The sequence below is a fragment of the Mixophyes fleayi genome, chromosome 1 (assembly GCF_038048845.1).
Source record: "Mixophyes fleayi isolate aMixFle1 chromosome 1, aMixFle1.hap1, whole genome shotgun sequence".
NCBI lineage: Eukaryota > Metazoa > Chordata > Amphibia > Anura > Limnodynastidae > Mixophyes > Mixophyes fleayi.
In genome coordinates this window covers 354378152-354390952 of record NC_134402.1, presented here as the reverse complement: position 1 = coordinate 354390952, position 12801 = coordinate 354378152, and the positions used below count along the sequence as shown (strand labels likewise).

General features: G+C 37.0%; 1 protein-coding gene across 5 annotated transcripts in view; it reads right to left on the bottom strand.

Annotated features, from left to right (window-relative positions):
- Positions 1–5459: 5459 nt before the first annotated feature.
- Positions 5460–12801, bottom strand: part of CCDC92 (coiled-coil domain containing 92) — a 28613-nt gene continuing 21271 nt past the window's right edge. For all 5 annotated transcript variants that reach the window (XM_075177147.1, XM_075177155.1, XM_075177181.1 and 2 more), the window contains exon 4: positions 5460–6718. In XM_075177147.1, the coding sequence (XP_075033248.1) occupies positions 5946–6718 (773 nt within the window). In that variant the 3' untranslated portion in view covers positions 5460–5945. The remainder of the gene's footprint in view (positions 6719–12801) is intronic.

The following is a 12801-nucleotide window of genomic DNA, read 5'->3' as shown; positions in this document are numbered from 1 at the left end:
TGAGTTCAATTCCCGACCATGGCCTTATCTGTGAGGAGTTTGTATGTTCTCCCCGTGTTTGCGTGGGTTTCCTCCAGGTGCTCCGGTTTCCTCCCACACTCCAAAAACATACTGGTAGGTTAATTGGCTAATAACAAATTGACCCTAGTCTGTCTGTCTGTTTGTCTGTCTCTGACTGTCTGTGTGTGTGTGTGTGTGTGTGTGTGTGTGTGTGTGTGTGTGTGTGTGTGTTAGGGAATTTAGACTGTAAGCCCCAATGGGGCAGGGACTGATGTGAGTGAGTTCTCTGTACAGCGCTGTGGAATTAGTGGCGCTATATAAATAAATGATGATGATGGCGTCAAATGTGCATCCATATAAATAAATGTTATACATCCAACTTGTAAGAGCAGCAATCTACCTCTTCTCTAACAATAGCGGAGCAATGGGTGTAGTTAAAAACAATAAAACATCAACCAAATAATAATGGGGATGTATGCAATGAGTATTTTGTGTTGTGGGGTCTGTATATTGTAGCTGGCAACTTGTCTGGCAATGAGAGATGTTAACTTTCCTTTAGCCGCTGGCTCATAATTTACCATGTAACCATGATTTCCACCTGAATTTTGTGTAAATCCAGCTTTAGGTATGTATAATATATGCAGCAGGGAATACTGACAAAATACTGATTGCAAATTGTCTCAGAGGATCAATAAACTTAGTCTGCCAGTGTTTTGTCACTCTTCCCTGCTGTAAATATGTATGTAGATATACAGGGCCCGAGTCATTAAGGAGAGCAAAGCTTAAAAAAGGAGTAACTTTGCACCTGGGCAAAGCCATGTTGCATTGGAGGGTAAATTTAAAATGTGGGGACAGATTTATAGTTGGGGAAGGGCATGTCCTAGACCAACTTTAAATTTCAGTATAAAAATAATGCTATCAATTATTGTATGCTAGATGAAAAAACAGCCAGTATTTAACTTATGTGCAAAATAATAACTAAATTGCACCCTTTCCATTGTAACATGGTTTGTCCCGGAGAACATTTACTCCTATTTTTGCCTTACTTTCCTTAATGACTCACAGTGTCTGAACACAGGTCAAGGTCAAGGTCGGCCACCTGGGGGCAGCCCATTGCCAACCATGGGTAGTCCAATCACTTTAAACTCTTAAGTATACAGTTCTCTTTCTTTCTCCCATTAGTCTTAATTAAAGTGTAGTCATTTGTCTTCCAACTACATTTCCAAAACAGGAACTTTATCTTACAAGATATCACTACTTTTTATGTTTAATCAGCACCATAAAAACAACCAAAATTGCAAAGTTTTTTTTTTTTTTTTATATCGATACAGACTTGGTTTAAAACCTTCTCTCCGATATCCGCCCTCCTTTAAACATAACCATTTATACATATGCCACAGTTGTGCTGTACAAATGCAAGCTGGCACAGAAAGGAAAAATGATGGCAGCCTAAATCAAAATGCCCACCTATTTCTAATGTATTCATTGAGTAATGCCCTTCATGTCACTAACCTGGTAGTTTGGCAATGAAAAAAAGACAGGAAAAATAATTAAACAAAAATTATATAAAAATATGCAGAATATGGACAAGTTATGGACTTGCTGAATGTGGACCATTGCGGTGACTCCATTGCTTGTACCTCAGCTGTGGGCCCACTATGACAGTTACATACTTGGATTGTACTGTCGTTTTTATGAACCAAATGCTCTGACATTTACCCTTTTTCTTGCTGAATTTTACTCATGTTTATTAGTTTCACGGTTTTCTTGCCCTTTTATCTGCCATTGATATAACATGCATAGCAAAGTACGGAGGAAGCATATTTACTCCAGACCTCTTGTTCCACATATAGATCGCTGAAGGCATAGCCAGGACTTTTCTAAACATACTAAATCATATTGGTTCTAAGAGAACGATCAATAAGTGGTCCTATCATCAGAAATGTACATTATACTGGAACAGAACTTGCAAATATATAACTGGTGGATAAAATATGTATTACATGAATAAAAACCACCAACGCAGAGGCTGTAACAGCTAATAGTAAATGTATACCAAGAGTAAATGATGCTAACAGCAGAAAGGCTTCAGACAAGAACAGGAAAAAGGTAACAGACATGATATATTGGTAGACTGTGGGAAAATGCATCTTACAGATAAAATATTACAAATAATATTTAAACATTCATATAGAAATAACTACTCCCATGAGAAAAACTAAGTAATAAAATGTCTCTACCAAAGCCATGCATTATGTTTGAAAGGAGAATGTTGGCATTAGTGAGAGAATAAAAGATTAGATTTACTGTGTAATGAACATGCAGCATAAGATGTGAACAGTCTGAGATACAGAGATCTCATTACCCAGCTCTTGTTATCAGACCCTAAGAGGCATCTCCTTTCATTTCATGCAGATAATACTAATGTAACTTTTGCCGTAACATAACATATCCTATATTAAATTCAGTTGCACTAGATGATATACCATAAGTTTTTTTATCAACCAGAAAATACCATATCCACAAAGTCTGAACAGTACAGGGCCGGGTCCCATACTTGGTAATGACAGACACACAGACATGATCACCAAATGCCTCCTTCCACAGTCACTGTGAGGAGCTCTACATACAATGTAATAAGGGGAATGCCAGGGGTGGTATGGGGGAACACAAGTCATTTCTAAATGCAATTTTGTATATTTTAGATATGGAGGTTCAAATTGACAAAAAATCTCTTACAAGGAAAGTAAATGTTCCAAGCATTACAGATAATGGGCCTGAGTCATTAAGGAGAGCAAAGCATAAAAAAGGAGTAACTTTTCATCTGGGCAAAACCATGTTGCATTGGAGGGGGAGGTCATTTAAAATGTGGGGACAGATTGATAGTTGGGGTAAGGCATGTCCTAGATCAACTTTACATTTCTGTGTAAGAATAAAGCTTTCAAGTATTTGTTTGCTAGACGACAAAACAGCCAGTGTGCAAAATAGTAAACTAATTTGCACCCCTTGTATTGTAACATGGTTTGTTCCAGAGAACTTTTACTCCTTTTTTTGCCTTACTTTCCTTAATGACTCGGGGAGTTCAGAGGCGAGTACACTTGGTGCTTCAGATTTGTAACTCTTTAGTCATTCAAATGTACTGGTATGCCCAGAGATTTACTCAAAGGACATTTTTGTTTGACCTCATATTTAAATTTATTATATTATTGTACACGTCTATTTTTGATAGATCTCTTTATCTATATAGCTAATAGTTTTGATCAATATTTTTCTTTAAACATTGAATTTCCTCCTATAATTACATTATTACTCATACTCCCCATACTTCTTTCTCTGTCCAACTGTTGGAAGCAGCTACTGTAGCCAGTTACATAAGGTACAGGTACCTACAGAAAGAGGGGCTAGCTACAGAGTCCTGAAATCAAAAGCATCTGACACCAAGACTCGATTACTAGGGTAGTATGGGCAGCACGGTGGCTAAGTGGTTAGCACTTCTGCCTTACAGCACTGGGGTCATGAGTTCAATTCCTGACCATGGCCTTATCTGTGAGGAGTTTGTATGTTCTCCCCGTGTTTGCGTGGGTTTCCTCCGGGTGCTCCGGTTTCCTCCTACACTCCAAAAACATACTGGTAGGTTAATTGGCTGCTAACAAAATTGACCCTAGTCTGTGTCTGTGTCTGTGTGTGTGTGTGAGGGAATTTAGACTCTAAGCTCCAATGGGGCAGGGACTGATGTGTGAGTTCTCTGTACAGCTCTGCGAAATCAGTGGCGCTATATAAATAAATGGTGATGATGATGAATAGATTATTGATGAGTGTCCATCCTTTTGTCTGAGGTTTTTACTCTTCATTTGCTACACACTCAGTTTATTTTTTTTTACAAATGTAATAATTCTTTTTTACATATTTTCAACGTTTCCAAACTTTATTATTTGAATTAAAATAATAATAATAATTATTATTATTAAAAATAATAAGAACAATAATGTAGTATTATATTTGGAGGCATTTTGCAGGTCATGTTCTTGTTTTTACAGAGTCTAAACATAATAATAAAAAATATTTATTGCTTAGAACCTGTTGTAGTCACATTCACAACATCATCATACAAACAGATCTGTCAAACTTTAATGCAATTATCCTGTGCAATAAATTGGTCCAAATGTCAGCGGAAATACTACTTTAAAATCCTATTCTCCAAGACTACCACTGCCCCCTACACAATCTCTGGGAACTCTAGGGACTGAAAAGATCTTCTAGACTCGCTTAAATAACTTTGTTATAGAACCTGATATGCTGGCCATATACACTGCAGTACTGGGCATGTGTGTAGCCTGGTAACAATTATTGGGCATGTTGGTAACTGCAGTCAGAATATGACCACAGATGATTCCTGATAACCACATTGAACGGCCCCAGTTAGGCCTTTGGAGTTAAATTGCTAAATCCGTATCCAATTTGGCTAAACTGATCACTGATCTTGTCACCCGGTGCTTGTGCAAGCAACAGAAATGGCCATTATGTGACCAGCTACCGAAATAACTAGTGATGTGATCTGTCCAAAGCAGTGAATATTGCCTACTTAACAATTAAGTCAATGCTAGAGAAATAGCCCACTAATTGGGAGTCTTTGTACAAGGGTGAAAACAAAAATGTTTAAGGACTTCCACATATAAGACTCACGTCATGTTTCATTCAAAGCTTAATAGTATATACCGGTATATACTGTATATAGTGCCATGCTTCATCATTTGACCACTAGATGGCACTATTCACGGGCGCTTATGGATGAGTCTTCATTTCACCTCTGCAGAGCACGTAACTTACCATCTCTTTACTTTTGTACAGCTTGAGAGCAGCAGCCAGGTGTGTTGTGCATAAAGGAGTTTATAGCAACCACATAGTATATTCTGTTTTCTTTTGCAGTATTAAATTGGTGTCCTTCAAACATAAAGATTACGTTCCCTGTGCAGAATAATTTAAAAGGGGACTTTTAAGTAAAATTGTTAACTAGATGTTTTTCAAATTATTTTTTTTTACAGTTTTTTGGGGTGTAAATAAAGTACACATTAAAGCTGTTTTTAATATATATATATATATATATATATATATATATATATATATATATATATATATATGTAGAAAAGTCAACTGCCCTGTATCAATTGAAAAGAAAATAGTCTGGCATCTTGAGTACCATATATATACATCCTAGTTATAGCTAAGGTGTATAACGTTTTTGAAACATATTTACTCAATCAGAATTTTCACATTATGCCCACTTCTATTTTGAATTGCTTGTTTAGGAGAGGCTCCATGCAAACACCCAACACTGGAAACGAAGCATGGAGAATTAGATGCATTAAATGAGACAGGTTGTATCTGGCAATCCGTTTGCACTGTAATTAAAGGAAATCACTAAATACAATGAAAAGATAAATAATGGCACTGAATCGGTGTGAGTACATTGTCTTATTAAATTCCATCAGACATACACATATATCTGCATTATTTTACGTGCCGCCTGTAAAGTAAAGGCATTGTTATACAGTGTACAGAATAGAATATTACGTGTAACAGCCTTATACTGCTTGTTGCTTGTCAGACTAATATTGCTGTGTTCTTTATTAATATTGTACAAGTGGCAATGCTGTGCTTTTTTCAGCATAGTCCTAGATATTAGATGGACGATCTGGAGCAAGCTTTACATAGGCTTATATATCACTATAGCACTTATTCATTGTGTAATTTGCATTAAGGATTTCGGGACAGCTGATTATTTTTCCTCAACAGAAAATCTGTTTATATTTGGCATGCAGGGAAATTTCAAAATAATAGGAAAATTTAAAAAAACAACAAATCTACCTTTTGTATTTATCTTGGTTATACAGTGCATAAAAAGCGACATTTGTTAAAGTTTTATCAATGTGTTTAGATAAATATATTTAAATAGTTCTGTCAGTCCCTGAGTGCTTCCTAACAACTTTGCTGGCGTTAACTTGATCCACTGCTAATGTTTCAACTTCCGGCTGGGGTACAAGCTGGCTCTGGACAGAGGTTGCATGGGGAATCCTATGTGCGACCCCGATGTGGGCTTTCTGCTTCTTCTCTTTAGCTGGACTACTTGAATCAGAACGAATAGGAGGTATAACAAGTGGTCGCTCTTTGATGATCTGAGTGTCCGCTGACTGTCTTGCCAATAAAAATGGAGTTGGGTCGGGCATGGCGTCCACAGGCTCACGCAACACTATCTTACGACCATCCGCCCCAAGCCTGTAGACCTCTGCAAAGTCAGCATTAAGGGGTGTGGACAGACTCTTCTTCATTCTTCTTCTTGGAGTTTCAGGTTGCTTTTCCTTTGGGGGAGCTGGCTTGTAACTGGACATTACTGGGCTCCCGGGAGGAACAACCTCAGGGGCCCCACTTGTACTGAGCAACTTCTTCTTGGTTGTGTGCAGTTGTGATGTAAGATATGCAATAGTGCTAGCTCTCTGCTCCAGTTCGCCGGACAACATGTTTAGCTTATGGCTTTTAACTTTCAGTTCTTCTAAATATTTTTTCTCCCTTTCCTTTATTGTATTTTCAAGCACCATTATCATTGCATTTTTTTGCTCTAACTCTTTTATCATCTCATTGTTCTCTTTTTCTTTTTCTTTAAGTTGAGCTTCCAGATCTTCGCAGTTTCTTCTTAGCTCGGTGGTTCTTGAAGTACTATCCCCTGGAAAAAAGAAATACATTTAGTTAAGGGTTAAGTCTCCCGAAATAGGCAGCTTTCATATTTCTTTAGTTTGGGGTCATAACCAATCCAAAAGTGTGAAAAGTTTAGTAAAAACTGGTTTCTTTGACTGTAAATGGAGAATCTGACTTGGAGCACAGGTTATAAGGATTATCCATTAAAAAATAGTATATAGTTTGGAATTTTGTGAGTGGGTCCCATGTGTTCATATAAACCAGAATAAAAGTATGTAGGTTACAGGTTACCTTTATTATCTATCTACAAGGTTTTGTTTTGCCTATATCTTGGCCTTTTATGAATTTGGAAAAAACATGTACATATAAGACAGATTTTCTACAAATGTAGGGCCTGATTCATTAAGTATCTTAACTTGAGAAACTTATTTCATGTAGCACAAAAAAATCAACTTTAAATTTCAGTGTACAAATAAGCAATCAAGTATTTGTGTGCTACATGGAAAAACAGTCAGTATTTAACTTATGTGCAAAACAGAATGCTAATTTGCACCCCTTGCATTGTAACATGGTTTTGTCCAGGAGACTGAAATAAGAAGTTATCAAGTTAAGATCCTTAATGAATCAGGCCGTAGAGTATAACTGATATGATCTTACATTAAGTAAAAAAAACATCAATCATATCTAATTATAACAAAATATGTTATTGTTGAGATTTTTTTTTTAATGAATTACTAAATCTACAATAACTGTACGCAACAAGTGAAACCCAAATACAGGGGAGGTCTTCTCTTTTTTGAAATTTAAATATAACCTATACAGGTGCATGAAATATACAGATATATAAAATGACCATAAAAAGCTTTAATATTAATTATGGGATTAATGGCCCATATATCTATAATATAAATGCTTAGTGGCGTGTGTTAGTCTGTCTGTGTGTGTGTGTGGAAAAAATAAAACCAAGCTGCAGCGCCACCTGCTGGGCGGAGTTATACACTGACCTACTAAATTCTTAGTGTGTGTGTAAAAAAAAATTCAGAAAGGGCTGAAATTTGGTATACTAAGATGTTTTTAATTTGTTAATTTAATTTGTTAATTGTTAAAAGTGTTTATAAAGATTTAAAAAAAATATATATATATTTCTTGAAGGAGAAGTGACAGTTAGGAGTGGTTGGTGGTTGCCGGGGGTGACAGTGGGGAGTGGTTGGTGGTTGCCGGGGGTGACAGAGTGAGAGGAGTGTGATACTCAGGACCGCTGAGAGAGATCCCTGTGTCTGGATAGACATCTGGATAGATGTGGCTATGAAAATGAAGGATGAGGTGATGGAGAAGAATGATGAGGTGGTGACATGTGAACAAAACCACGTTAAAAAAGGGCGCTTACGTCGGGAAGTAATGCTCTTCCCCTGAGGAGGCCTGGGCTATGGCCCAAATGCATGACAAGAACCTTTTTAACACCTTAAGTAGCTTGATTTGACTAGAATGCATGAGTATCATGCACGGGTTAACTTGTATGTGTATATATATATATATATATATATATATAGAAAATTGAAAACAAAAACTTGATTTGTGCTAAATAACATTAAAAAAAAATAATATTGTAAAATACAAATTTCCTTCTAACAGAAATTAGGAATATACATACAGTACATATACATTATAACAAGGAAATAATCTTTAATAAAACTGCAATAAATTCATGAAATATTGTTCATACAGCAATACACAACAAGATATTAATATATCAACCAGTGAAGGAACCACCCCAGAAATCATGCAAATATATTGTCTTATATCTATTTTGTTTGTTACTAACTTATATATTGTACTATGGGATTCTATTAGCGGCACTGCTGGTTGTTACATTACTGATATATACTGCTGATTAATAGGGATAAAACAGGAAATTATTACCAGTTTTTGGTATAATTTTATAATTTGTTGGTTTAACACCTATTCAACTAATTATATAACCATGTATTATTTATATTTATTTTTGCACATGCAGTCATGGCCAAAAGTTTTGAGAATAACACAAATATTATTTTTCACAAAGTCTGCTGCCTCAGTTTTTATGATGACAATTTGCATATACTCCAGAACGTCATGAAGAGTGATCAGATGAATTACAATTAATTTCAAAGTACCTATTTGTCATGACAATGAACTTTATCCCAAAAACAACTTTTCCACTGCATTTCAGCCCTGTCACAAAAGGACCAGTAGACATCAGGTCAGTGATTCTCTCGTTCTCTTGTTAACACAGGTGAGAGTGTTGATGAGGACAAGGCTGAAGATCACTCTGTTATGCTGATTGAGTTAGAATAACAGACTGGAAGCTTTAAAAGGAGGGTGGTGTTTGAAATCATTGTTCTTTCTCTGTTAAGCATGGTTATCTGCAAGGAAACACGTGCAGTCATCAATGCTTTGCACAAAAAGAGATATTACTGCTAAAAAGATTGCACCTAAATCAACCATTTATCGGATCATCAAGAACTTCAAGGAGTGAGGTTCAATAGTTGTGAAGAAGGTTTCAGGGCGCTCAAGAACGTCCAGCAAGCGCCAGGACTGTCTCCTAAAGATGATTCAGCTGCGGGATCAGGGAACCACCAGTGCAGAGCTTGCTCAGTAATGGCAGCAGACAGGTGTGAGTGCATCTGCACGCACAATGAGGCGAAGGCTTTTGGAGCATGGTCTGGTGTCAAGAAGGCCAGCAAAGAAGCCACTTCTCTACAGGAAAAACATCAGGGACAGACTGATATTATGCAAAAGGTTCAGAGATTGGGATTGCTGAGGACTGGGGTAAAGTCATTTTCTCTTTCCGATTGTTTGGGGCATCTGGAAAAATGCTTGACCGGAGAAGGGAAGGTGAGCGCTACCATAAGTACTGTGTCATGCAAACAGTAAAGCATCCTGAGAAAATTCATGTGTGGGTTTTCTTCTCAACCAAGGCAGTGGGCTTACTCACAATTTTGCCTAAGAACACAGCCATGAATAAAGAATTGTACCAAAACATCCTTCAAGAGCAACTTCTCCCAACCATCCAAAAACAGTTTGGTGACAAACAATGTCTTTTCCAGCATGATGGAGCACCTTGCCATAAGGCAAAAGTGATAACTAAGTGGCTCGGGGCTAAAAAAATATTTTTGGGTCCATGGCCAGGAAACTTCCCAGATCTTTGTCCCATTGAGAACTTGTGGTCAATCCTCAAGAGGCGGGTGGACAAACAAAAACCCACACATTCTGACAAACTCCAAGCATTGATTAGGCAAGAATGGGCAGCCATTAGTCAGTATGTGGCCCAGAAGTTGATTGACAGCATGTCAGGGTGAATTACAGAGGTCTTCAAAAAGAAGGGTCAACACTGCAAAAATTGATTCTTTGCATAAACTTAAAATATTGACTCTTTGCATAAACTTAATGTAATTGTCAATAAAAGCCATTGACACTTAGGAAATGCTTGTAATTTTACTTCAGTATACCATAGCAACATCTGACAAAAAGGTCTAAAAACACTGAAGCAGCAAACTTTGTGAAAACCAATGTCATTCTCAAAACTTTTGGTCATGATTGTACAAAAGAACATGTGATTGCGCTCTGACCGTTAATGTTTATTTCTGTTTTATTTTAAGAAACTATTTTTCAATTATATTTCTGTCAATTTATTATCACCATTTTTATCCGATAAGCACTGTAACTTTTTGTCATATTAAATCACATTTATTAATCTTTACATTCTTAAAGAGTGTCAGATATGTTTGGTTATTACACTTGCATTATGCAGAAAACTGGTTTATAGTATCTCTGATTAAATTTGGTTGTGACTGCAATTCGGTTAGGGAGTAACTGAAGACTACATAAGAGCGTAAATTTTAGCAGTGGCAGTACCTGTTGTTCTATAGTGAGTGTGAGATAGTTTTGGGGACATTTTAGTATTTTTCGTTCAGTCAAATTAGCTGGTTTGGTACTGATTACCTGTGTATCACCCATGTGTCATGCGTGTCCAGGTGGGTCTTGTTGTGACACTACACAAGATATTGCACATTACTTACATCAAACTGTGAAGTTGTGCTTGCTCTGTGCTCTTGGAAAGAAAAGACCTGACAGTCTGGGCAATACTTCCTTCTTGATTAGTTTTGTTGTGCACAGGCGCACTGGGCTTTACTTTTGCAATAACTGACGTCACAATAGACTCTATAGTCTATGACACTAATGCCTTCATCAGCTCAGATGCCACCGACTCCTTGTTTGTTGAGGCCCAGGAAGACGATTGGACATTTTTAAAAGCCACTAATTTTCTGTCCTTCTCAAGGCTGGAGGAATTAACCCATTAAAGACCACTGCCATGTGAAGGGATAAGAAAATAGTTTTTCTAAGGTCAAATTTACAAAAGATGTAATTTGTAATACAGTAGTTTTAGTGTGAATAAAATATTAAAGGGGTAATCCAATCCCTTTACCATTATATTCAAAAATATGATATGTTTTAGAATATTGAAGCCATGTTCACAAGTTTTTAAAAGTCTTCTAAAAAAAAGTAGTCTTGGATTAGTTTTATTTTTTATGAATGTTATGTTTAAAAGTGTGTAAGCTTTTTTTAATGCTAAATTGAAGATTGCAATGTTGCCTATTTAATACTATTCAGTTATTTTAAGATCTCAATTAATCATCAAAATGGTCTTATTGCAGATTTAAGAATATTTCACAACCCACAAACTAAACTGTACTCATCATGTTATATTTGTAAATTTTCCTGTTAATTCAATTAATTTGTAAATTAGAGCATTTCAAAAACTACTTTCCTTTGGAAATCATTTCTGCCTCGTGTGCATTTACTGAGGATTTATAGAAAATGAAATTGAAATGCATCCTATTTCTCTGTAGGACTCATTTTCCCTTCAATGTACAATACAGTGACAGCTCAGTCAGTCATCATAAGAAATAAAATATTGATGGAACTGCAGTACTGTATCCCTTCACGAGCTCAGATTTCAGTCTGCAAGCAGAGCTTTTTTCTTAAAACAGCATAACATGAAGGACTCATGTGTTCAAGGACACTAATGGCCAGTAAATCAATAAGAAAAGGCCATTTGCTGTTCAAGGGTCCAGTTTTAACAATCTAACTTTCAGCCATCATCTCAGCTGTAACAAGATTACGGGAAATATTTATATTTGGCCTGTAAGTCTCTTCTGAAACCCACAGGGGAGTGTGTAGAAGTATGGCACAGATGCAGCAAAGTGCAGTTAATCCGCTGCCTAGTGACACATTTAAAGACACAGCATGGGTTTAAAGCTTATATACACAATTTTAACAGCTTGTACATTTTATTTTAGAAGGTTGATGGATTTTAGCACTTTACAAATTAGCTGTTACACCAAGGCCTACTGAAGGATTGGAAAAATATTGTCTGGTCTGGGAACCCTAATTTCTCCTGCTTAATTCCAATTGAAAGAGTGGGAAAACACAAACACCAAAAAGCCCTGATCAGTTCACTGGATTCATCCTGCTGATTGACATTAATGAAGGCTGATGGTGTTATGGTGGGTTGTGCTTTTGTCGCCCATACAAGGGAGACCTGGTGCCTTCATACGAGTAGAGCAAGAGGTATCCCGTCTTGTGGCAGTGATCCCATCTATGAAACTGCTTTTTCAGTAAGGCTGGGAAATCCCTGAAATAGTTTAAGGAACATAGCAGTAAATTCACTTTATATAGATGTGACCTCCCCAGTCCAATTGAGTGTCTACTGTACAAGATGGAACAAGTCCTGCTCTGGAAAAGTCTTTATATTATATCGCCCTGAGCAGGATCAGCTTTAAGGGGGCAAAAAGGGCAACTGTACAGGGCCTCAAGCTTGTGATAGCCCCCAAGCATTTGCCTTGCTTCAGTATTATGGAATTTGTTCTTAAATTAATATTCAATAGCCTGGAGCTGCTCTCACTCCTGAATTCGTACAGTGGGGAGCGAGAAATGTTTGGGGTACAGGGTCGTACCAGCACCACGTTTTGCTTTATGTCCGCTGGGGATACGACACTTACGACCAGGCTGAGGACATCCAAAATTTCATTGCTCGTCACCCAAGACTGAGGACTTTCAGGGACATGTTGG